Raw genomic sequence first — 26,830 nt, 5'->3', positions numbered from 1 at the left:
TATCTTGGTAAAGGCCTTACTTACACAAATTGCTGCTACAATCTAGGTTCTTTTCATGTAATAGCTTTGGCTGAGAAGCTGAGAGAAAAAAAAAAAAAAACATTTCAAATCTCAGTGTTTGCTGCCACAAGAGAAGCCCCATGTTAGTGGAAGTGTATCTTTTACCAACAGTAGAGTACTTAAAAAATTCCTACCACATACCATGCAAGTATACACAGAAGCAGCTAGAACAAATGAAGCGACACAACCAGAAACTTTGATACTGAGAGAAGAAATACTGTTGCCTTTTAGAAGTACCTGAAGGAAAGGACTCTTTGTGTGCTGAACGGAGAAGCCACCAACAAACTCAGCCCAATCTAGAGCCAGGGCAGATCAAATAAAAAGGAAAAACAGAAATGATGCTCTGTGTCTGAGCTGGCTCAGAAGTGAAAGGAGATGTTGTTTCATTCCCACTTAAGGACAACTCCTGGCACCATGTCAACAGGTCAAGCAAGTATATCACCCTGTGATTACCTTTCAGATCTTGCTTAGCAGATGCTGACATACGTGAATTCTTGCACTTCTCAATCTTGACCTAATGTGCTTTGAGAGTGGAAATCCATCATCTGCAGGATTTTTGTCAAAGGGATTTGTAGAGTGTGGGAGGATAGGAAGTTTGCACATTGGCAAAAAAACTGTGTGCAGATTTTTAAGCCGGGCACAAGCTTCTGATTATGGAGTACTTTCAAAGAGAGTGGGAAATATGGTGTGCATGTTTTTGCTGATAGAAAATTTCCCTCTTATTTATATATTCATACATTCTGGGCATCCTTACTGGTAACAGCTTGCCTGTCACTTTCCCAATGTGGCAGCTTACTCAGCCCCAGTTCCTGCTCGTTTGACTTTGTTCTCTCCATGGAAAGAAGCTAGCCCCTCCCACACATGTGCCAGGAGGAAAAAGCATGAGCCTTAGAGACATACGGTCTCTGATTGTATGAAGGCAAGAACAACCCACTGACAGCATTATAGTAGCTGGCTCTAAAAGCACCTGCTTTGCTCTCTAGATTACCCATCAATATTCCACCATACACCTGCTTCCCAGCACAGCCACTGCAAGCCTGAGGACACTGTGTTATTATTCAGTAATGTTGTGTGAAAATGTTATTTGCCTGGCTGTTCAGGCTTGTGTTTGGAAAATGACTTTTCTGGGGCACTAACTTCATCAGCCTTTAGCAGAGCAGGTGTGGGGCTCCCAAGAGAAGAAGGTGCCAGCTCATGCCAGAGGAGACAAGGCAACACTGCAGACAATGAAGGATGTAGGAAGCAGGAAGATGATTTGCTTCAATGAATTTAATTAGAAGACATTAACAATATTTTTTTCCACTTTGCTTCGTGGCTTTTCCTGCTGGGATATCATCTGAGAAGTATATTCAAAACAAAAAAGAAAAACTCCAGACACAACTTCCCTTTGAACCATGCCTTAAAAGTGCAGGGCATTTCTACAGTACAAGAGACAAAGTCTGGGAAGCCACACAGTAATGGGTTTATGTGTCCAGGTGCTGATAGGTGGGGTCTAAGAGGTGTGGCCTCTATGATAAGAGTTCTGGGGCTGCCCTGTGCCAGACACAGCCACCTCCAGCTCTGGAGGAAGACATGGACTGCAAACTGGTTTAAGGCTATGATTAAGAGTAACTAGCACAATGATTCACATGATGTTCTCCTGTTTTGGGCACTCCTCTCCACAAAGGCTTTGCAATGAATGTGGTAATAGAAGAAGCTCCTTATGAGTGAGCACTTGCTCATAGTTTGATAGTTACAAGTTAAGCATCTGTTTTGAGCTCGTCTAGTCAGTGGACAGCAATACATCCCCTTCTAAGGCATGCACCTGGGATATCATCCTTTGAGGTCTGCATTTCTCCCTATTGAGTGCCAAGGAACAACTGACCACCAGCTCAGGTGGAGGCAATGAACAATTTGATAGCTAAAGCTTGATAAGGCAAACTCATTTATGAACCTAGCTATCCCTAAAATGATATCAGATATTCTGGAGGCTTCCTCCTCATCTGAGTTTATCTCTCTCTTGCTCTGAATTGTGTGGGTGCCCATTGTGAAGTTCTTTAATTTTTTTTTAAAGCAGAGACTTAACTACCCATTCTCATTCTGACTGATTCACTAAAATTAGAAAGCACCAAGGTTCTTCTTCGTTTTTCTCCAGCTCTCTCTCTCTCTCTCTCTCTCAACCTCCCTTCTCTTATGCATAATCAACTCCTTCTGCAGAAATGGAAACAACCTGGGAATAAATTTGGGTTCTGTTAATGAAAGCTGGTAATAGCTGCTAAATTTACTGTAACATATCCCAACTAGTTCCAATGTATGTTATGTCACACACTATCATTCCAGAGCTAACGACTAGCAAAAAGAAAAAGAGTCTTTAAAAACTGAGGCCAAACTACTTTAATTTAGTGCTGATTGTGTATTTCTTGGCTTTCTCAAATATGGATTCAGTTTAAATGTAGTTTCAGGACAGCCTTCCTGCAATTCTGATTTCCCTACAAGAAGACTTTTTTGTTGCATACAAGACTAGCTCTTTTTCAAATGTGGAGCCTATGCCTTTGAGCAAACCTAAGATCAGTTTCACTAGTTCTTCTGACTAGTATGAAAGACCTTCCACAGAGTTAATGGGTGCCTAGTCAGGATGATAATATTCCCTACCTTTACCTCAATTGCCCCAAAAGATAATTTCACCCCTTGCTGAATTTACATTTCCCTGAATGTACATCAGGAATAGATGAGCTCTTTTGATACCAAGGCTGATAGCCCGCCTCACTAACTATCCCTCTTTCCCTGAGTCATCTACAGACCTTTTGCAATGGTGCTGCTAAGCTGGATAGTTCCTGCCAGGAAAAGGTCAAGGAACCAGCCTGACCTGTTTTTCTCTGCACATCCTGAGCCACAGTTCAGTAAGGGTCATCTCCCAGCAGCTCTCATCTTTGGGTACTGGTCTGCCACCACTACTCTCCAATAGTCTGAGGCCCTTCCAGGCTGACCTCTTTATGGGAACTTAAGACCCATGTCTGAAGCTTTGAGTGGCTGCAGGGCATTTAAATCTCAATGGCCAGTCAGAGTTTTAGAGAAAATTTTCTGCTTCTGGGGAGAATTAAAATTTTGCTACAAGAATGAAGTTGCATCAGGTATCACTTTACGACAGTCTGAAGAAATGCCAGCAGTCGTGTGTTGGGACAATCTGTGAAATTGAACACTGTGTCGGTTTCTTGCAGCACAGACAGGGAAAGAACAAGTAGCAGGGCCCGACTGGAAGAGAAAGGAGCCTTTGGCAGAGTGTGTGGAGGTCCATATTTGCCAGAGTCAAGTGCAAGGATGAGAGAGCACAGTGCTGGGTAAAAATATTATCCCCTCAGTATTCTTCTAGTATGTAGTATCTAGAAAACCACAGTGACTTTGTTTGTCTTTCAGACAATACATCAAAGTTTCCAAAGATCTATCCCAATGTCCCAAGTTCTTCCCAGTCCCACTCCCCTAGCAACAGTTTCCTTCACTGCAGAAAATTAAAATCATAACATAGTCTTCCGCCAAGCTTTGAGCAGAGCAGTTGTGTTGTGGTTTGAACAATGGACCTATTCAGGTTCTTTTCTTTCTGCCTTACAGCATGATATAAGGCCCAGATATATCACCTAGAGTAAGGATGAATCAGAATGAGGTTTAAGTAGAAAATATCGATTTGTAGTAAAGTGATTTCTATGCCCACCAAAAATGGAGAGGAGAGGAGAAGAGGGCAGGGGAGACACAGTCACCAGTGTTAACAGCTCAGACTTGCTCTCTTCTTCAGTAGTATAGATAAGTCACAGTCTGGACTTATAAGGAAAAGAAAGGAGAAAAAAGCCCACAGATCAAAATTTGTATCAGGAATGCAATGGCACAGAAGAACTGTAATGCTGTGTTAGATCAAGGGTCCAGTTGGATAGCCAGAAGTTGCTGCTCTGAGAAGGATTGTAAGAATTAGGGTAATATTAAATGATCCTGTCTCTGACAACTACTTTCAACCATCAGCAATTTAGGGACATTGTGAAACCAAGTTTGCATTTAGGTCACCACATTTAGCTCTTCTCCATATGTAATGTTTCTTCCTTTCTAATCTTGTTATATTCTTCATTCCAAGTCTGTTGAAAGACTTCAGACATGATGCTTGAAAATGGATGCAGCCTGCACATAGACCACTGCAACGCAACTGAAACTGTGACAAGGATTTCATAAGCCCTGCAAAATCTTACATCCCTTCTCTTTCCCTGGTGGACATCTCTTACTAGGCATCTCTGTGAGAATTTGCTGAGACAGATGCATACATTAGTGTTACAGCATCCCACCTCAGGTTCTCTTTCAGCCACAGCTAGACACTGAACCACTGCATTAACATTAAATTCCAGACAGCATGAGAGTGAGTGTCATGGGTGGACGTGACCATTCTTTAGTCCGAAGGAGCACTTGTTCTCTAACAAAATTATTATTCAACCAAATGTAGAATGGTTAGATACCCAGCTAATACTTCATTGTATACATTCAAAGACATACAAATACAGCTAACTCTACAGCCACGTGGAAATCTGAGTTCTACTTTTATTCAGATTCAGCAAAGAAGTCTGAGACCTGGAGGAAATGCATGCTAACTGGTTTCTCCTGTTCAGAGCTATAGTGCAAAGCTGGGACAGCACATGCTTAGAGAAACATTTTGGTGCACAGACTACCCATTCTGTGTGGTTTTCAACTTTTAAAGCTTTTTGAAAAATCAAGTGACTCTTCAGTATTTAGTGAAATCAGTTCTTTACAATCCCTCATTTGTCTTCTCTGCCTCTTCTTTGGGCAAAACTATGAATGTTTTTCCAGTGTGTGCATGTCATGACTACTGGTAATTTGCAATTGGTAAACCAACCAAAGAAACTCATCAGCTCTTTGTTACATTTTGGAAGTGTATATTTAGAGAATAAAAAAAGTTCTTGACACTTCATGAAATACATACCAGATAAACATAAAATATATCCTATATATTTACCATATTATTCTCTATGATTCAGTTAAGCATTGTCATAGCAGACTTTGCTGGTCTAAAAACACCATTCAGAACTGACTTGCTAATTTAGCAGATGTATTTATTTCTAGTTGCTATGCTTACTCCTTTCTGAGGTAATTTCATCAATGCCATTTCCCAATTTACATTTTATAAATATTAAAGGCACTGGGGCCATATTTTATTTATTACTTTGTGTCCTCTGATAGGAATACAAACTTTTATTTCTTAATATAAGATTTCATTTTCAACTGTGATTTCAAGCTAACTTAATGCTCCAAAAAAGATCAATCCACTCCAATTAACATTAATTAAAGTCTCTCAGTGATTTCTCTGAGCAGCGGATCAGGCTTGGGACTGCCTTATTTCTTCTTTTCATCTCTAATAAATTGAATAATTTTCACAAATATTACTCTGGTAATCTCCTCAGAGCATTTGCACAAGGCAGTCTGTTTTGCCTAGTCTGCCAAGGATCTAATGTACATGATTGTTTTGCTTCTCTCCACACCACATGAATAGTATCTCAATTGGATTTTTTCTCTTCTTACAGTATTGGAAATCAGTGGGATTACCTTCTCATGCTGAAAAGCCATACAGTTAAGCAGACACAGGGATTCAAGGAACATACATTGTTTCCAGCTTTGCCACTAAATTGCTGTGTCATCCTGATGATGTCACTTAACTCATTTTGTCTCCATGTTCTTTGTCTTCTCTCAGCTATCCTGAGCTCTTTATGACCAACTTTTTTGATCTTCTTTTGCACCACAGAAGTCAAAAGTAGTAGTTGTGCTATTGGCTTTAACAAAAACTCAAAGGGCACAATGCTTTTGCTGTTTTGGAAGAAACTTTCAATGTCTGATTTTTTTCTTCCTCACTGAAATTCTTCCTTAGATAGGACTGCATCAACAGGCTACAAACATTCAGTTGTTCTGTAGCTAGATCAAATCTCTTTCAAACTGATGTATTTTCTTCAAAGGTCTTCACCATCAGTGTTTTCAGCAACATTTTCTTCTCTGACAGTGGGATGATGGGACTTTCAGAGCTACCCACAGCACACTTCTTTTGGCTGAACAGTGATTTTGCTTCAGGTCTATAATGCTTCTTTGGCCAGAACAGAGATACACTTCAGGCAGTCAGGCTAAATTCATCTAAAATTCATCCTCCACCTGCCTGTTCTTCTAGGAGAGGGAAGAATTTGGTCAGGGCGAGACTGCAAGCTTTTACTCCCTTTCCTCTTCTCATTCATACCAGGAAAGGGGAAAAGCAACCTGAAACCCACTCATATTTCATAAAACTCAGTGATTCAATTCTGGTAGCATCGATGGCTTAGAGGTAGCTAAGTGAAAGGGAGTCATTAGCAAGCAGAGCTGTGCTCCTACCCTAACATCATCCAAAACACAAGTAAGTGTTTCATTCTTTCCTTTAATTATCTGAAAGAATGCAAGGAAATTTCCAACAGTAGGAGACATTTTTATCATCAAATGCCTTTTTCTCCTTTTCTTTCTTTTTAAAAGGATATATAATTTTAATGAGGTTCAACAATGGTTCTCAGTAAAGCTGCAATTTTTGAAAGAACTGGATCTGCCTTTACTTCCATCACAGGCTTGATGGCTGAAATGAAATCCACAGCATTGTTATTGTCACATGATGATTCACATGGGTTTTTCATGGGATGTTATTACTTGCTCTTAACCTGTCCAGCAGAAAAGAAAATAGATTTTCTGCTCTTTCTTTACACAACTGTCTATCTCCTTAATAAAAACATTCATTAGGTCTCAGGTGAAGGACTAATCATTCACAAGACTGAAAAGCTACATATTTGACAAGGATTCTGTTGGCAAAACCTTTATCTCTTTAATATGTGTTTCAGGCTAAGAATTAAAAAGTGATAACATGCCATGTCTGAGAATGTCCTGTTATATTATGAAACAAACTTCTAACCTTGAACAAGAACCAATTCTTCCAACTTCAGATTAAATGCAGGTTCACTGGTACTATCTATCTGTATTTCTTTTTCTGATGTATCCACCCAACTGGCCCAATACCTACTATCTACAGTACAGGTCACCCAGGTTCCCTCTTTTCACATCAGTGCTGCTATCTAGCACCATCTTTGGCTGCGAACAACTTTATAAAATTTTCACCTCAGATGCATTGTTTGTGTCTTCTGTACCTGGAAAAAAATTTCAACACTAACAACAGTTGTGCAGAACTCATTTGATAGTTGATTAATATTATTGGAAGTATTGTTTCTTAGGCCATTTTTTTTTAAACAAGCATCTTATTGCCTTTAATTCTTCCAGTTCTAAAGTTCTTCATCTCCTCCTTTTCCTCCTTTACAAATTCTGGTACATTTTATGATCTTGAGCATATTATTTCCTTTATTCCAGTGTATTTTCTATTTTTAATGCTTACTTTTTTTTCCTCCAAGACTATCAGGATTTTTTGTATAATGAGGGCATTCATGTGATAAAATTTGTTCAACAGTTTCAAATTATTAATTATGTTTTCCTAGTTAAATATGATCTTCTAGCTCATTTAGCCCAATATTGTTTTGAACTTTCTACAGCCAGAAGTATCAAATAATTGTTCCTTGCTTATCTAAACTTAGCTTTGCAAACATGTTCAGGCCATGATCCCTTGCACCTGAGACTCATTCACCCTTAAGTACTGAGTTGGATTCCTACTTATTTGTCAAGATGAGGTCTTAAGATAGAATTTCCTTGTGAAAGCAACACCTCTTGAGCTAGGAAAAATATTTCCAAGGATGTTTTTAGTCCTGCAGTAGCAGGTATGCAACATATTTCATTTTAGTTGAAGTCTCCCACAAAAAAGACTTTTTTTCTACACTTTCTAGGTAAGTATTTAAGATCCCTGAAGAGCTGAATATGCAGTTCTGTGCTGCAATATAGTTAGCCAAAGCAGACACAGCCCATCCTGTATGAGAAGCATGGGAGTGCCAGTTCAGAAATATTTGGGATCACTTGCCTCAGAGCCACCTTAGGAAACACAGGCAACTTCACCATGTCAGAGGAACTGTGTGGAATTCACCATATGGTGCCAGGGAAGACCTGACCAAAGTTTAACCTGACAGGCTTTCCACTCACTATTAAAGAATGTTTCTATTCCTAGGCAATTTGGGCAACAGGTACAGCAACCTGGTGGCACGTTGTCCAAGCTGCTTTCTTGCACTGGAGCAGTGTGGACATCAGTATGTAGGGAACCACAGCAAGGGACCAGGCAGGGTGGAAATTCTCTGGCCAACCAGGGACAGAGGTGTTTGGCAGAGCACTATTTTTACATTAGTTTGTAAGCACTATTACTGTTTCTATACAGAGCACAAAGGAGAGCCAGGAACCGCCCACTACCAGCCAGGAGACTGCAAAAACATGGAACCAGCTTATCCTCCAAACTTTATACAGAGTAAAGGAGACCACAGTATCATGCCCACGGCCTGAAGTTCAGCTATAGGACATTTATATCTCAGGATTGTAAGGCTGAGACACATAACTACAGCCTCTGTTGTGTTGAAGCTCTGCCGACAGCACTCCATTTCTGCACCTGACAGAATCCAGCAGCTCCTGTCAGGCACAAGCCTGCTGTTCAGAAACCTGCTGAGGACTAGGAGTGACCACCAGCTGCATTAATGGCTCTGGGAACAAATGGTAGGGACCTACTGCCATTTGCACACCCATTGAAGCTTCTTGCATAAGTTAATGACATAAGCTGAGCGAAATTTGTCATGACTTAAATAGTCGAAGGACAAAGAAAATATTGTCAACACTATTTAATACATAGAAAACGTCTCCAATCATGTAAGAAGATACTACATATGATATCAGGTTATGACATTTTATTATTAGTTGACACTTAGTGATATTGTCTCAGGAAAGACAAAAACACCTCCAGGCTATGTGAAAAGCAATCATGGAGCAGAAAGGCTGATACCTTGTGTCAGATTAACCAAAACCATCCCACAGTTAAACACAAACAGAAACAAAACAAGCTTAACTATCCACATAGAAATCATGCAAAGCTTCCTCCTTTGCAGTATGTGCCATATTCATGGCAAAACAACCCTGCACTTTTCCCCAGAGAATACTTTCACTGGTTCAGAACAAAGAATCGGAGCACACCAGCTCTCACAGATCCAAAAGAAAGGAAAAACCAGGTTTTAACTAGAAAACACTAAAAATGTTGGGCTTAGCATAACAATACCATTGTTCCTGTATTATTCTGTAAATTTTCATTTAAACAAGATAAATACTGCAGGATATTTCTCTGCAGTTTCTAAATAAAATAATAAATAAATTTTTCAGTTATTTTGAATTGTAGATAATATTTTGATTTGGGGTTGGTTTTATTTAAGTGAAAAAATACCTATGCATGTTTTATCTTGTTTAAGATTATAATCACCAGCCTACTGTGACTTTGAATTAATTGGAATTTTTTTTATTTTTCTTTCTTTCTGCTCTGGGGGTGGTGTGGAATCCAAATTTGATAAGGGACATAGAAGAAACTTGTACCTGTTCCTGCTATGCTCTGTGATGGTCTTCACAGTGGTATCTCTCCTTAAATGAACAGTGTAGCATAAGTGATAGGAAGCATAACAAATTTAGGTCTACTGTCATTATTAGAATAGCAATCTATACCAGAATGATTAACAACACTTCTCTGTTACACAGTATTCTTCTCTTAGCTGTGGTATCATCTTCCTTTCTGCCTCCCAGCTGCACTGGAGGTGAAATTATCCTTATTCTTATGTGTTACTTCACCCTTTACCCTGTCACAAAAGTACCACCATAATTTCTGTTTCAGAAAGTGTGAGGCTGCTTGCTGGGGTGGAACTTACTGCACCTCCCAGACAATAAAGCCACTGCAATTCCTGAATTTTCACAAGCGCTACCCATAACTACAAATGAGGTTCTTGCCTTTGAGTTCTACTTTTGCAAACCAGGAACCATCAGAAGTTTTAGCCACTGTGATTAGGACTATACTGCATGCAAGACTGGAGATTTTGAAAGCTGCATTAAAAAGCTTAATTGCCAGAAAGTGCACAGATTACCCTATTTAATCAGACTTGTGAAAACAGGGTTGTGTTCTGTTATCAAAGTCATGATAAAGGAGTCCAACATAGCCCTTTGTTAGCTCTGCACCAACTTATAAATTAGTCTGTTTCACAGGCATCCTGTTGTGCAGCTTCCAGTTTGATTTTTCATTCATATTGTGAAGTTGTTCACTGTGCCCTTGAGAACAGAAAAGCCAGGGAGACCTGGCATTTCCTATCAAGGCCCACGTGCCTTAATAACTATTATTTCGCTTATCCAACACTTCAGAGCTTTCAGGTTTGATTTGAATTAGAGGAGCTGCGACATTTTTAGTATCTTTTAAGCAACTTCCTTACTTCACAATCATCATGCCCTGATTACAGAAGACTAGGAGAACAGGAACTGTGCAATCCTGTTTTAAGTTAGCTGCATTAGGAAGAGCCACAGTTTTGTCCTGTGGATTTTTTTTACAAACTACTTCAAAGCTGTGCTTACCAAGAGTTAAGCTTTGAATTTTTTATTCATTTTAGATTTCTTTGTCAGAATTATGTACAAATTCATATGTGCACAACAATGCAGCGTTTACCACATTACTTCTGAGTCATCACTGAGCAAATGTCAAGAAATCCTCCTAAAAAAACAGAGTTACATTTTGTGTTAAAAGCTTGCAGGGTGTATGTGTGAGATAACGGAATTGATTTAATGCCTTTTGGTGCTATCAGGACAGAAAAAGCACCTTTAATGGTCTCTCTGCACCTGAACCACCCCCACCCTCTGTAAATCAATAGTTGGTTCCTCAACTCTACGTCACATCAGATTTGTGAGAAACTGATGAATTTTTCCATTTAGGTTTTGAACTAAAAATTCAAATTTCTTTCTAAACTACTTCCCACTACTAGAGGCAAACAGCCCATGACAGTCAAATAAATAATTTCACTAAGCTTGAGGTATACATTTTTCATTTCTGGGCACCCTTACTAAAAGCAGATGACAAATCACAGTCTTTCATGGAGCTATTGTGGTTATGCCAGTGCTCTTATTCATGCTGCCCTGTGGTTAAGACACTTGACAAGATATATGTCATAGAAATAGGCAGAGAGGAGCTTCAAATTATCATCTCCTGCCAGGATTTCAAATAGTGTTTTTTTGTCTGCCTCAATAATACACACAAACAATACGGGAAAAATGCAAGGAGTGCCCAAGTCACTGGGATTGGAAACCAAGATGTCTCAAAACTGTCCAAGTGGTGAGAGTTCTTAATAAATATAATGTCATAGAGCATAAAGCCTTTCACCAAAGAAGTTTTGTCAAGGGTATGGTTTCATAACCATCTCTAGCAGATTTAAATTATTTTAATGGGTTCAAAGTCTGTGCTGTTGGGTATTTGCTCATTACCTGTCATGTGGTACCTCTAACATACATGGGTTCAAGTGGATCATTAAACTGAATAGAAGAGACAAAGAGTATAGGCAGGTCAGTTCACAGTTATGATACAGTGTGGTAGTACTGAATTGAAGGCAAAGCACCTTGACTTCTGTCCTTTGCCTGGGGCCTCTGTAAGTGCTCTCAGCACCCAGAAGTCCCATGTTTGCCCTTGAGAAATAGCTATATTTTGCAGGGAAAAACTGCCTGTTGGAAACCCAGGACCAGTCAGTAGGAGGAAAGGAACACAATCTTGTTTGGTTTAAAATCTGATTTTGCATTTGTGGGCCAAGCAGAGATAAAAAGCAGTGCTGGGAACATGAATTGACCATTTTATGTGAACAGCACAAGCGAAGAGCCAGAAGGCAGAAGAGAAAAATTAATACGAATGTTGGTCTGTTGAGTTCTCCCATAATCTGTGATTGCTTTTGTCCTATCACTGTGATGGCTTTTGCCAACCAAATTCACTCAAAGATTCTTAGAAAAATTATTGATAACCAGACCTGTGACTCCAGCCCCTGAAAGGGCCCAGAGGATACATAATGTCTTTTACACAGGCTCTAATGTGACATGTCAGAGTGAGAGGCAGATTATGAGTAGCGTGACAGGCCTTTCTCTTTGACACTCACTGAGCCTGTCAAACAAGGTTGAGTGCTAAGTCTCTGAGAAAATTGACACTTAAACAAGAGACCAAGCACACCTGCCTATGGAAAGAGCCTTCAGAGTAGTCCTGAGCCAGTTAGGTTCCTGTTCCTTCCCTAAAAGTGCCAGATGCCCTGCAGGAACAGAAGCATCCTTATCTCTGGGTATAGCTTGCCAGCTTCTTACTTGATATTCTCCCACTGCATGTTCAAAGTGAAGTCCTGAAGCATCCCCTACCTCTCTCTACTTCAAATCCACATCTAAAGCATATGGCAGGGCAGAATTACCCTAAACCACTTACCAAACACTCAGTCTGAATAACAGAAGAGTGGACATTTATGCAGAAGCAGACCAATGCTTTTCCATTTGTTTCTGTTTGCAGATCACCCTTCCCTAGCAAATGTCATGAAGGAGGAAGAGTCACTTTAACCATGCATGGAAATTCAGCAACAGCACATTATTTTCCTTTGGAACAACCTGTAAGAAACATAGCATACACCCTTACCCCACCTCCCCACTGAAAACCGTTTTTGGGGGGATGGGATGTCCACTTTCAAGTACACAGCCTCAGTTCCTCCTCTGGAATCTGTCTTCTTTCTCAAGACAAGGGAGAAAGGCAAATGAAGAGCAGAAGCACACATCAGACTGAGAGACTGCTTCAAGAGAACATACAGGTTATTGCCTATTTTATTGAAAGTTAGGAGTGAAAGCTGGCTCTCTGTAATAGCACGGACAGATTTGCAAAGGCTGCAAGACCACACATAGGAGGCATTGTTGGTGTACTTCTTGACTTACAAAGCACCATCCATCTTTTAGGAGTTAACTAAACCAAGCATGCTTCTGTTACACAGCATCAGACTGACAAGGAACTGTTCTCTCAGATCTCCAGAAGGCTCCATGTCATGTTTAAGGCTTTGTGGAGATCCAAGCACGACTCAAAAACATGTTTCTCTGTTTCTGCTTTAAATCTTCTCATTCATCTCTCCTATCAGAGCTGACCAGAAGCAAAAACACTGCAGGCAAGAGTTGCAGTAGTAGCAATGAGGTATGGATGAAGACTGTATCAGAAGAGTTGTTCTCCTAAAACTTGCAGCCTCACTTCCAGATCAAAGTGTGCTAAATTTAAGCCACAGATTTCAATTCCTACCTTGAGCTAAAACCCCATGTTATATAAGAATAACTCAAAGTGGGCAGGGGCAGAAAAGTCTTCCTTCTCATTCAACAGGAGATTAACTGCAGAAAGTGGAGGTGCAGTCCTTACCCAACTGAAGGCAGTTTACTAGCTTCTTCCCTTCTAAACAAACCTGATAGTCACTGCAAATTATGGTGCATGGAAATCTGTGATTACAATACCAGAAGACAGAAGGTGAGAAAATATTCTAGCCCAATATGCAGCTGGACCAAGCACACAGACACTGAAGCTGATCTTCCGCTTCTCTGCAACACTGTTTTTCCACTTTTGCCTTTGCAGGCCAGGTTTACAGTTTAAATTGCTGTGTTCTGCCTATGGCATCTTAGCCACTCATTAAACGGGGGAAAGAAATGCTTTCAGCACCACCCACAAGTCAACAACCAATGATTCAACAGAAACCTCAGAATGTTGGAAAACAGTTGAGGAGTCTTCAAGAGAGGTACACTGGGATGCCTCTATCTCCAAAACAACTTGGCAGCAGCTGGAATAAACTTTCAATCAGGCATGCAAGTCCCGATTAAAAAAACACCTAGAAGCCCCATTGTGCTTTCTGCACTATTGAAGGGGAAGTTTATCAGTTGCTTTTCCCACATCAGGCATTTACTTGGATTATCTTTGTGTTTTGATCTCTGGCTGAAGAATCCCTCCTCTAATTTAGAGTTCAACAAGGAGAATATATTTCCCTACAAATAAGCATGACAGAAATAATCCAGCAGCTGTAAAATTACCAGTGAGATCCTACAGAACTACATGGTGCCGGTTTCAAAAGTAAGATCAGCCCTTTTATGACCCTAAATTTCTAATGAGCTGCTGGGAGGCCTAGCTTGGGACCAAAAGCACAAAAGCACAGTGCTCAGTATAGGCTGATGGTATTGTGAAGATCATGTCAACAGTTCCAGAAAAGGATGGGGAATCTGAGTGTGGTGGCCTGGAGCTGAAAGGCTGCCTTCTTCCTCCCTTCATTGTAACCAAGGAAAAGAAATTCCTCTATGAAGTCTCCCACTCAAATAAATAACCTGAGCCTCTGCTCCCCAGCAGGAGTAGACATAGAGACAAGGTTGTGTTGAAAGCGAAAGGAGAGAACCCTAAAAAACCATAGCCCATGGAAATGATGAAAGGGCGAATGTTTCCCTGCTTCTCTCCCAGCAGCAGCCAGTCTGCCTTCCCCAAACTCTCACATGGTCAAAGGAAGGCCACAGCCTTCCTCCTGCATCAGCAAGAGGACCATCCTGGCCTGGAGCCTCCAAGAGGGCACTTTGCACTGGTGTCTGCTAAGACTAAGTTAGCTCTACTCATGACTGCCTCAAAGCTGGCCAACAAGGAAGGAAAGAGAACTCCCGAGATCCTTAGGAAGGCCATATGAATTTCCAGTCACTAGAAATAGGGCATGCAAACCATCCTTTCTTTTCCCAGCTTAACCATAAGCAGTAAGCGTCTAAGGGAAACGAAGCCACACAGCAGGCAAAGGCTACAGAACTAGGACAAGCAAAGCATGCTTTAAACTTTACCACCTTGTCCCATGCATGAACTCAGATCTGGCCTTATATGAGCCCTTCTTTCAGGCATGAGGTGACTAACTCTCTCTGACAATCTTAAATCCCAGGCTGATGAAACTGAAAGAAATGCCAGAACAGATGCAGAACTTCATGGTGAGGCCAGCACAAAGTCACAGCTTGCTCTAAGGAAGCAGCAGCATTTCAAAGGCTGAGCCTGCCTCTGATGACTTTCATAGGAAAAGAATGATACCTCCATTAGCTGAGTCATGAAGGCGTCAGGCTGCATTCTTAAGCAGGCATAATTCCACTGGTCTCATTAATTCCTGGTTAGTTATATGATCGTTCAAGACTCAGATAACAAACTGCCAATAGAAGAGACATAATGTAGCTATTCCCTGGTTTTAAGCAGTAATGGGAGCTCTTTGGCTGCAGCAAAAATGGAATAGACCTCTAAATCCTGTTTGGTGAGCTGCATAGTCCTTGAATCAGCTTGACTTAAAAAAGAATCAACAATGGTACAAGCCCTCCCCCTTGCATCTGATTTATAAGCAAGGAAAAAAGTTCCATGAAAAAAAATGCTGTACCTGTACTTATTAGAGGCAATGATATTAATAAAATTACTCTCACAAAATTGTCTGCATTTTGAGCCTGACACAAGTAGCATGATCCAGAAAGATTCAAAGGACAGAGCTGTCTACTTTTAAAGATAAGATGAACCAAAAGATTTGGAGTGGCTGTGTTGGACAAAAGCTCAGAGCCCCTCCAGCCACTTAGCCAAATTTTATACCATCCTGACTAAGTTTTTTTTCCATCAAGGAAACAATATTTTATTCCCCAAAGCAGCAGAGCTGCTCTGCTTCTTGATATTATCCCTTGTTGTGAGTTAGCCAAAAAATGATTCCATGTAGCCTTAGCTCTAGTGGCTAAAGAAATTCCAAGTGGGCAGGTGTGGGCATGGCAACCACTTCTAGAGACCAGTGACAATGGGATCATGGGTCATAAAGACTCTGGGATGGCCTCCATTTCTAAGTCCTTAACTTCTGTCTGTCATGATCTGCTTGTCTGTGGAGATGTCCAGGTTTTCAGGAAGAGAAAAAAACCCATTTATAAAAGGGGTAGACTATATCCCTAAGCCTCCAGCTCAGGAAATTGATTCTCTACTCAAACACTGCATGATTTTGGGTAAGCCACTCAATTTCTCCACCTGTAAATCACGCACAGTAATGTTAAGTAAAAATTAATAACAACCACATTATTAATTAAATTATATAATTAATATAGTATTTACTATATTGTACATGATAGAATCTATCTAATTAATGTGTAAAATATCTAATATAAATAATTAAACTAAATACTAGTCATTAAAAATTACATTTTGGAGATCTCTTCAGAAAAAGCCTTTCCTCCTGTGTAGCTTGGTCGTGCCAGCTGATCTGAACAAGATCATCATTCAGTCACACTTACAATCACAAAGAGGCATCAAAAAGGCAGAAACAGTGCTAAATGGTATTTTAGAGGTAAATGCACAGTTGCAGTAGTACTGGAAATAAACTTGTAAAAATTGAGATCCATATTTTGTGTCTCTTCAAGTACATGAGCCAAATGTGTGGAGTTCCAATGAGTCACATCAAGGACGGCTTGAGACACTATTCAGATACCTTCCCTAGTTAAATTGCAGCACTAATAACTGTATGTCATCTGCTTGGGTTTATTTTGCACCCAATCCTGAGTGGGAGGACCCTCTCAGCAACGTGCGTAGGTTTTGCCAGTTAGGTCAGTAAAACAAAATTTAAGTGAGGATTTCGTCTGAACGACTGTACAGGACACCCTAGTCAGTGAAAAACGGCTGTATTTCGAGACATTTCAGTAACTTCAGAAGCATCACCCAGTGGGATCTCGTTAGCAAGTATCCAAAGTGACATCTACTGGTATAGATTTGGACTAGCGTGAAACATAGAAACCAAGTTAGAGCAAGGCAGAGCTACACAAAGAAGCAGACTAATGAGCCCCAAAGGAACTAGTGGGGGAATCAGCACCTTCTGGGTTCTGCTAAATAATGGAACCTCTAACTATTATGGAAGCACATTGCCAGTTTACTTCCAAGCTCCAATGGTTTGCTGAAGGTGCCTTCCTTTTATGAATCAAAAAAAAAAAAGGCCTAAAGTTACAGCTCAGGAAGGAATGCACGCAGCTTTTCTCATTAGGGAAGTTCTGTTAGTTTAATGCCAAGAGATAAGGCCTGGCTCACAGTTCCATTCAGACCACCCAGAGAATTGTGTAGATATAGGTGGTTGGATTCACATAGGCCAAGGCATGTTGCATATCCTGGGACTTCTAAGGGAATATAAAGACAAAACTACTAAATTTTGTAGGAACAGAGTCTCTACAATCACTCTGAAGATGACCACCTTTAATAACGGCCTTGGAGGTCCTTACCAGGAACATCAATCCCTGTTCTGTGCTAAAAAGCACATCTGGGAAGGCATCATTCTCTCTCAACTTGTAAGAGAGACTGCTGAACTTAGACATACCCAGATAACTTTATTAACCTTTCACTTTCTGGCTGTGCTTCCTCTTACTGAAGGAGACCAGTTTGTTCAACCTTTCACGAAAGGTAGTAACTGCCTTCCACACAAGGGGACTTTGGAAATACAAAGCAGAAAATTAAATCGTGTCTGGAATTTACAAAGGTTGAAAGTGGTAGGGAAGTGGGTGACTTAGTAAAATTGCAAAGGGCTGTAGTTTGGGAAGAATTTTGATGCTAAAGATCTGTACTCTAAGCTATGGAGAAAACTGATAACAGAAACTCAAGAATCTGGCTGAGAGGCAACACAGGCCAGTCAGGACATCCTTACATACAACTGGTAGGGGGACAAGTTCTGGCAGAAGGTCAAAAGTCTAGTCCAGGTCAAATCACTTTATCCCCTTGGAACCCTCCAAATACCAATATGAAATGGGGTTACAACATCCTTCAATCACCCTGCAGATGTGTTTCTCTCTTTTGAATCTTCCTGGGCTTCCTGCAGCTTCTACCATCTTCAATAACCAATGAATCAAATGTGGCCAGAACATCACAGGATGCTGCCCTTGCAAAATTCCTCACCCAGAACAGCCCACGATTTAATTGCTGCAAAGAGTGCAATTCTTTTCAATTTTCATCATTGGTGCCATTACGACTGTTCCCACTCATCCCACTCATCCATTCCACTTCACGGAAGGCACAATGTAATCCCTGTCTTGCAAATCATAACACTGGTCGTGTCATAGCCAAGCCTTTTTCTTTCTCATAGCTAGAGGGCCTGTGACCCAGTTGTAAACATTTCTGTCTATACTGCAAATAGAATCTGCACTGAACTAAACTAAGCAGAATATTTTTTCTTTGTTTTTTTACCTTGAATTATAAAAATCTACTGTAGAAGCAGAAGAGTCCAGTTAATGATACCTCTCCATCTGTGCAGTATATATAGATTTCTGAAAATCGATTTTAAAGTTCCCACACTGAACAGTAGCCACATCTTCATTAGATCACAAGTGCTGGACAAAAACTCACATCACTGGTTTAATATCAATTATTTAAATTGGAAGAGATCAGACAGAATCTTTGTGTTCATTGAGACATGAATTTTATCTTTTGAATCAGAGAACATGATTCATTGCTGAGGAAAACATTTTCTTTGAGATCTTTCACATTGTGGCATGCAAATAATACAATTTCAGTACTTTTTTCAGCTGTCGATAGTCTCCAATGAAAAATGTACTGTATATTTCTTCCTCATGAGGAAAAACTGCACCATCAAAATTGCATTTTAAGGCAGTGAAAGTTCAATCCATTGTACAGGGATTTTTAAAGCCCTTGGCAATATCTGCATCTGAAGGTATACAAGAATGAAACAAGACCGTTTAGCTAACAGTGGGAAGCTATTCTATAGCAACAAAGTTTTATCAAACCTAAGCTTGCACTCCTGAGCTTGGAGTTTAGTTTCAAAGGTCTGATATTGCTGAGGAACAGAGCCAATTCACATTTTGCTATCTCTCCTGCCCTACGACAGGATTTTAACAGCTATGCACCAGTTACATAAGGAAATATGCAAATGAAATATTAAAATTAAATAATTATATTATGTTGCATGCTGATTATCTCACATAGGAATCTAGGGCTGCAACTATAAATCCTGACTGCATTTTGGTCTGAGTGATTTAGTTCTAAAAGTAAGTTCAGCAATCAGATTTTAAAAAAAAAGGCTCATTATGAGAACATTTTCCCACTGGAGAAGATAAAGACATTACCTTAGGACTGCTCCCGTTGCCAGCAAACCAAATGTTCTTACTTTCTTAGAAGCAAATTCCAATACCATCCACCTTAAGGCATGGAAGACCAGAAAATTACAAGTCTTAAATATCCACAAAGAACTGAATATTTTTCATGGTTTTCTGGGACACAGTGTACAGTGTTCAGCTCTGGGGACTCCAACATGAGAAGGACATTGGCCTGTTGGAGTGAGTCCAGAGGAGGGTCACAAGGATGAAATGAGTGCTGAAGCACCTCTCCTACAAAAACAGGCTGAGAGGTTTGGGGTTCTTCAGCCTGGAGAAGAGAAGGCTCCAGGGAGACTTAGAGCAGCCTTCCTGTACCTAAAGGGGCTACAAAATATTTACAAGGGCCTAGACTGACAGGACAACGGGGAATGTCTTTAAATGGAAAAGAGAGCAGGTTTAGATTAGATATAAGGTAGAAATTCTTTACTGTGAGGGCGTTGAGGCACTGGAGCAGGCTGCCCATAGAAGGTGTGGATGCCACATCCTTGGCAGTGTTCAGGTCCAGATTGGATGGGGCTTTGAGCAATCTGATCTAGCAGAAGGTGTCCCTGTCCATGGCAGGGGCAGTTGGAACTGGATGATCTTTAAGGCCCCTTCCAATCCAAACCATTCCATGATTCTATGGACAATTCCAAATACTGCAGAGAATCTTACTGCCTAATCACTGAGAGCATTTAATGGCACAATAAGAAAAATAGGAAGAATTAGTGGCTCGCATCCAGAGACAGAAGGATGTACACTTAAACGGAACAAGGACTGCACATTCTCCTGCTGTGTGATATGCTGCCTGCAGGAACAAACACTAAACCCAGATTTCACCATTCCCTATTGCATGCAAAAGGACAAGAAGTCCTGAGCATTTCTTACTGTGTCACTGAGGATCACTGATGCAATAAGTTGCTAACGTTCTCCTGCCATCAAAGCTTTATTCACATAATGACCCTTCTGCTTTTATACCTTGGAAACACAAAACACTAAACAAAACTCTATCCTCCACCCTGATAAATCTCAGAGGAATCCATGCTTGGGATAAACTCAACTATGTTAGTAAATGCATAAAAATTATAGCAACAGAGAATTAAACTCCCAAACGAGGAAATTCATTGTATTGCCCTCAGAATTTCAACACTACATAGTATATGAGCTTGAAAACACACGCTGTAAGGCATGACAGAGATGAAATACTAAGCATCTGCTTATTAAGAAAACAGTTGACTTTGTCTTCTGCAATGGAGAGCTGAGGTTCCCAGAAGCATAAACATATAATCATGCACTGTGCCATAATCTTTACAAAACACCCAACAAAGTCAATTACAACTGTAGAGGCAACCTTAATTCTTCCAGCATTAGAATTTTCCATTTGACACCTTTCCATACTTTTCATGCAGATTTCATGCTTCAGTTGAAGGATGGGAATTTCTGTCAATATAACTAAACTTCTGCTTTATATAGAACATGAATCCTTAATAATACAAGCACAAAAATCCTTATTAATATAACTAATTTTCTGCTTTGTAGCACACAAACCAAAACCATGTGCTGTATAGCACATGACCAGCACATAAGGCTGGACAAAGACATGATGGGCCAGAGATATTTCCCCCTTTTACTCCGAGAACTGAACCACTGAAGAAGCTCATGCTCCATCTCAAGCATGGACTAAATTCAAACCTAAATTCTGTCAAGACATTTGGACAGAGTACCAAGCTTACATCATTTTTGGTTTAAACCCATCATTGTGAGGATAGCCCAGACCTTTTGCTACTTTTCAGCATGGGTTCAGCAACGCTGACTGCCTAAACATGTGTGAGGTTTTCAGGAAGCCAGCCTACGGACACTGTCTCATTAACAGCCAAGATAGGTAGAGTGTTAATAACAAAACATGGACTAGGGCTTCCTCGGGACTAGGTTCTGCAACAGTGGTGGAAATAATTAATTATGTAAATAACTAAGTACAGATTATTACATGAAGAAAATAATTAGCTGAGGTATGCAGGTGTGCACAGACACAAACAAGCTCATCTGTTTATAGAAGGCCATATTCCACCCAAGTGGAAACAAGAGCTGCTGCAGCATGGCAAGCTGACAGTACTTGTTATTAGCAAGGTAACAGGGATATTAGCTATCCAGAGCCTCACCTACCAGACACAAGGGCACTGAATGCCTCTTGGCACTCTTGCCTGTGTTGGTCAAGTGTGGTATCTCTTCCCAGGGACAGCTATAAGAGGGTCCAGAAGATCTGTGAGGCATTAATGTTAAGACCAAGAACAGATCAGATCAGAAGGCAAGCTGCATACACATCTCTTGGGGTAGGATGAAGCTGGAGTGTACCCCAGTTACATTCTTTACATTCTTTCAGTCCATTTTCACTATCAGGTGCTGGACTACACTGGGTAGAAGCTTAGACAACTGTTAGTCCAGTTATTTCTAAATGTCATGTCCAAATATCATTCTTAAAAATTAATTTCCAAATGAGAGTGCAGCATATTTTTTACTGAAAAAAATATCTGATTTCTGCATAATTTATACTATTCTTTCCCTAAGTCATTTCTGTGCCCAGCTGCCATGCTGGGCTAAGGGCATATGCGTCTCAATTTAACAGACTGGATTTAAAACCAGAAGTTAACACAAGCTTAATGTAACACAAGCAAATGGCATTTGTCATTATTCCTTTCAAGCTTGCCACAGCTCCCACATTTCCTGAAGCCCTAAACAAGAGAGTGCATTCATCACATTTGTTGGAAAGCCAAGGCAAAAAGTCAAAAACAACAAACATCATCAGTCTGTTCCTTCTGTCAGCCTCACCTAGAACATTATTAACTAATTGATGAAAATGCGATTTCATGGCTTGTTTCCCCAACATCCTGCAGCTGCACTAAAGGACTAACTTTGTGACTGTGGGTTCATGACCTAGGACATGCACTTTCAAACCTGTATTCTGTGTAAATAATCTGTTCCTACTCATTCACTCAACTTAATTGCTCAGTTCTCACTCTTTCTTGTGAGAAATGAGGAAATATCATCATGGAGCTGTCTAAAACTTCAAGTGTCGTGGATTTAATCCATACCTGTTAAAAACAACTTGTGTATGTATACATACTAGACAAAACTTCTGTTTCAGTTTTCTCCTTTTATACATTTTTGCTTTCACTAGAGTTGGCAAAGAAATTAAGGTAATTTCTAAATAATCAAGTAATGGACGAAATAGTCCAGCTATTTCTTTGATTCTTTCAACATTTGTTTTGTATTTCCAGCCACCAATCGACAGTACTTGAAGACAGAGCCTTGGATATAATCAAAGCCATCTCTTTGTCAGGATGAAGTAATGTCTCTTTCATGAATTCTCAAACATAAAAAAAAAAAAAAAGAAAAATACAGCTCCTTTCTACAAACTTATTCATCTTTTCTGATTCTGCAGAAAACACCTTCATTTTTTCAAATGCATGCTACCTGGATCACTCACAGGAGAAAGAAAACCATAGGAAACCAAGCCCCTCTGTTTCCACAATCCTGGTGTCCTGCCCAAAGCAGGACCTTCTGATGCTAATCTCAAAGGTAGCCCACCACACCATTAGAAAAGCTGCAGTCCAGAGCCTTGACTGAGGCCAGATAATGCTCCTCCAATTCTTGGTCTCTCTCTCTGCAGACCCAACTCCTTGCCATATTGCTCAAGGATTCAATGCATTTCCAAGATACTTTGCCACCCAGTACTCAGCCAATTTGGCAAAGTCTAGATAGCTGCCAGTATCACAGGGAAATACCCACTGGCTGGATGCTTGACTGAAGCTCAGGCTACATCTTACTCATGAATGTGACCACCTTGAAATTATAACAGAGTGCATCTCAGACTTTTTTAATGCTTTTACAGCAGTTTGCCCAGCAGCAAGAAAAATGCAACCCCCATCTACCTCTGGGAACACTTCAATGGTCTGGCAGAAGAGATAGTGACCAGTGGAAACAGGGCATTAGCTCATTTGCCTGCAACTCAGAAATTCATTACTTTTTCTTTCACCCTCATGACGTATGTAATTGCTTAGAAACCATTCCACCTATAACATATATTAAACATATTATGCACACATTTATATGCTTATATTAGTATACTAAACTCTCTAGATATATACTGATTAAATACATTATTGCTGGGGTTTTTCAGCCTGGAGAAGAGAAGGCTCTGGGGAGACCTCATTGCAAACTTCGGTACCTTAAGGGGACTTATAAAAAGAGAGGACGGGAAATTTTTATACAGGCACGTAGTGACAGGACAAGGGCAATGGTTTTAAACTGAAAGAGAATGGGTTTAGACTAGCTATTAGGAAGAAGCTCTTTCCTCAGAGGTCAGTGAGGCACTGGAACAGGTTGCCCAGGGAAGCTGTGGATGCCCCATCTCTGGAAATGTTCAAGGACAGGTCAGATGGTGTCCTGAGCAACCTGATCTAGTGAACGGCATCCCTGCCAATGGTATAAGGCTTGGAACTAGATGATCTTTAAAATTCCTTCCAACCCAAACCATTCTATGGTTCTCTGATTATAAAACAACAAATTTTGACCAGGTAGAGCTTCTGCATCTGGCTGTCTTGTAACTAGCACCCTCCTTTAAATAATCATATGAATACCTTTCTCTGGCAGAGTCACAGGTAGACAATTACCTCCAAGTCCTTTCTTTTCTTAGAAGCATAATCCCAAATTCCTTATGTGCAGAACTATTCTCAGTAACTCTTTCCAAAATTCACTATGCCACCAGAGAAATTCATCCCTACTCGGGTTTCCATCCTTAATCATGAGGATTGGGTTGGAAGTTTGGCCCAGTGCAGGCATAAGGAATAGTGCACAAGATTAGAAAGTTCAGTGTGGCAAAGTAATTACCTGGCTCTATTCAGGTGTTCAGGGAACTAGTCACAAATCATCTGAAAACAGCTGTTCTCCACTGGGCATTGATTTGACCAGCGTGTGCTGAAAGCCAGACACCTACCTTGTCTCGAATCCCTTGTCTCATAACTTCTCTTTCAGCCTCCATCTTGGCATATTTGGCTTTCCTCTCTTCCTCTTGTTGCCTGAGGGCTTCCTGTCGTTCCTCTTCTTTCTTGGCAGCATCTGGGTCTTTCTCCTCATCGCCACCCAGCATCTTCCCCATGTCTTTGGTAGCCCCTGAAGAAAGCACAAAAGAAAATAAGCCTTGTTAGAATGCAGTGAAAACCACCATGATGCCAGCTTTCTCCTTCCCCAGGACCATCTTTCACTCGCTCTGCATCTGGAAAGGTTTCACCTTTCACTGAGGAGGCAGCACACTCCCCCCCGGAGGCAGGAGGTGGGCAAAGCACTCAGCCTGACCAGATGAGTTACCCAGCACTGGCACGAGAAGCACCGCAGCAAAAGGAAGAGACTACATCTGTAGACTTGCATGATGGCAGCATAGTTGGTTTGCAGTCCTGAAGGGGACAAGCTGCCTACACAATGTTTTCACTTCATCAGTTCAGTCAAGTGGCTGAAGATTGATTTTGAAGGGTCTTTAATTTAATAGGCAGGTAATACCTCCAGAATGAAATGACACCAGGGCTAGGAAAGGAATTTGAAATCTTGATTGCAGGGATGCGTAATCACAGCCTTAATGGTTGTCAGGAATTACACGCCCCATGGCAAGTAGGACCACATAGCACTAACAAACATTCAGAGTTGTTGACAAATTCTAGGCTCTTACTGTGGATCACAAAGAAGCAGCATCTCTGCTTGTCTCTTATCTGCCCTGGGACACCATCACCTCTAATGCTTAGTACGTAAGTAAGACCCTGGCTCTGCCTTGTCCTTTTTCTAGCCCTGAATACACATTGGTCCCAAATTTTCAATCCCTGTGTGTTCCTGAGACAGCTTTTTGCTGTTGTACAAAGCCCTTGCACAGCCATTCAAAGAGGTGACTTCTTGCATGCCCTCCTGTCCCTACAGGCCTGCATAAACCCATTCACCCTATATTTCAGAGACACTTCTATTAGTAAATCACTGTCAATCATTCAGCTGGGCAGGAAAGCAGATGCTGGGGAAAGGGGAAAGCATGTATTGTGATACTGCATCATCAGAGCACCAGAGGGTTCCAGCAGGATCAAGCCTGGTTACATGGATGAAGTAAAGACACATGTCCTTTGGAAGCTGCCTTGTACCTTGCCTGGAGCAGGAAAACACTCTGCATCATTTACCAAAATAGTTTCCTTCACCCTGGAAAAACCACTGGAGGCGGCTGGTTAGTTGCTGCCCTTATTTGCTGAGTCAGGACACCTCCAGATTGGCTCACTGCAGGCTGAGACTTAACTGAATTAATCTCAGACAGCTTTGTTGTAACGCACAGTCACAGGCACATACGTGTATCCATATTTATCATCTCTCATCTTACAAAGGCTTAGGCTAGAAGGAGACACCATCAAAGTCCTTCCAAATAATTGTTTGTTTGCATTATCACAGGTTTTCACAACCCCTTATGTCTCCCCTATAAATTACCTCTTTGGTATGTCAATTCTGTTTGGAGGACTGTGTTTGTTTTTGCTTTCCACATCAGTTCTCGGGATAATGATGCCAAACCCTTGGTCCTTAAAGGCAGAAACATCTGCAACCTGTCAGAATGATTCCTCCTGAATTGCCCCAGTAATCACAGAATCACAGAAATATTCTGAGTTGGAAGGGACCCACAAGGTGATCATCATTCAGTCCAGCTCTTAAGTCAATGGCCCATACAGGGATTGAACCCTTTAATTGAACCCTTTAACTTTAATGTTATTAGCACCAGGCTCTAAACAACTGAGTTATGGCAGTTATCAGATTAACTATTGCCTCTAATAAACACCAAAGAACTTTTTAAGAGGTAAGCAATTCCTTTTTCTCTCCACATTTCTTTTCCAGGTCAGATGTTTTCCCAGAGCTCTAAACTGAAAGCAACCCTGAATCAAAAACAACCCTCCAACCCCCCAAAATGTGACAGAGAAATGTCCCCTTTACATCTCCCACAGAGAAGCATGGGGAAACTAAGCCTCACAAGATCGGGCCATTATACACAGGGGTTTTTTTGTCAGGTGAGAAATAATAACAGCAGCAAACATGACTGTCTCCATTCAGCTAGCTGAACCACAAGTCTGTTGACACTTCCACTGCTGGGAAATCTGTCACTAAAACCAGAAAGACACCCAGGGACCCCAGACAAACCCCACCTGGAATACTCAGGGTCCCTATCTACTGTCAGTCTTCCTCTACTAAAATTTTGCATCCTTCTTTGCAAGGTCAGAGTAGTACAGGAACTCTTGCATATGGAGGGCAAATTTACTCAGACCATCTGGTGATTTCTTTCCTGTAACGCAAGGAAGGCTAACTGAAATTGCAAGACAAGAAAGATAAAATTTCATAGCAAATGCAAAGGAAATGCAGCCTAGTTGGGTCACACATTCCTACTGCAGGAACCTCTCTAAGCAGCCTTACTGTGTATACATCATTGATCACCACTGCCACTAACACTGTTAATTTCTGGACCCCCTTGAACAGATTTTTTCCACTGATGATCAGTGGAACTGATTTGGGTTCAATAATCTATCAAGTTTATCTCTTTTAACTTCTCTCCACCTAGAACTTCTCAGACAGTATAATACACTAGTTACTTAGGAAACAGAATTCAGCA

General features: G+C 40.7%; 1 protein-coding gene and 1 long non-coding RNA gene across 2 annotated transcripts in view; one reads left to right on the top strand and one right to left on the bottom strand.

Moving 5' to 3' along the window:
* LOC135407220 (uncharacterized) overlaps positions 1 to 9,364 on the top strand; it is a 69,348-nt gene extending 59,984 nt beyond the window's left edge. The window contains exon 3 of the long non-coding RNA XR_010426765.1: positions 8,396 to 9,364. This is a non-coding gene — a long non-coding RNA (uncharacterized LOC135407220). The remainder of the gene's footprint in view (positions 1 to 8,395) is intronic.
* The window catches only part of CPLX1 (complexin 1), a 110,411-nt gene that overhangs the window by 18,835 nt on the left and 64,746 nt on the right, over positions 1 to 26,830 (bottom strand). The window contains exon 3 of the mRNA XM_064642085.1: positions 24,152 to 24,327. Coding sequence (XP_064498155.1) covers positions 24,152 to 24,327 — 176 coding nt within the window. The remainder of the gene's footprint in view (positions 1 to 24,151; positions 24,328 to 26,830) is intronic.

Source organism: Pseudopipra pipra, chromosome Z (assembly GCF_036250125.1).
Source record: "Pseudopipra pipra isolate bDixPip1 chromosome Z, bDixPip1.hap1, whole genome shotgun sequence".
Taxonomy (NCBI): Eukaryota; Metazoa; Chordata; class Aves; order Passeriformes; family Pipridae; genus Pseudopipra; species Pseudopipra pipra.
Note: the sequence above shows the minus strand (reverse complement) of the source record. Positions and strands in the feature narration are given on the sequence as shown.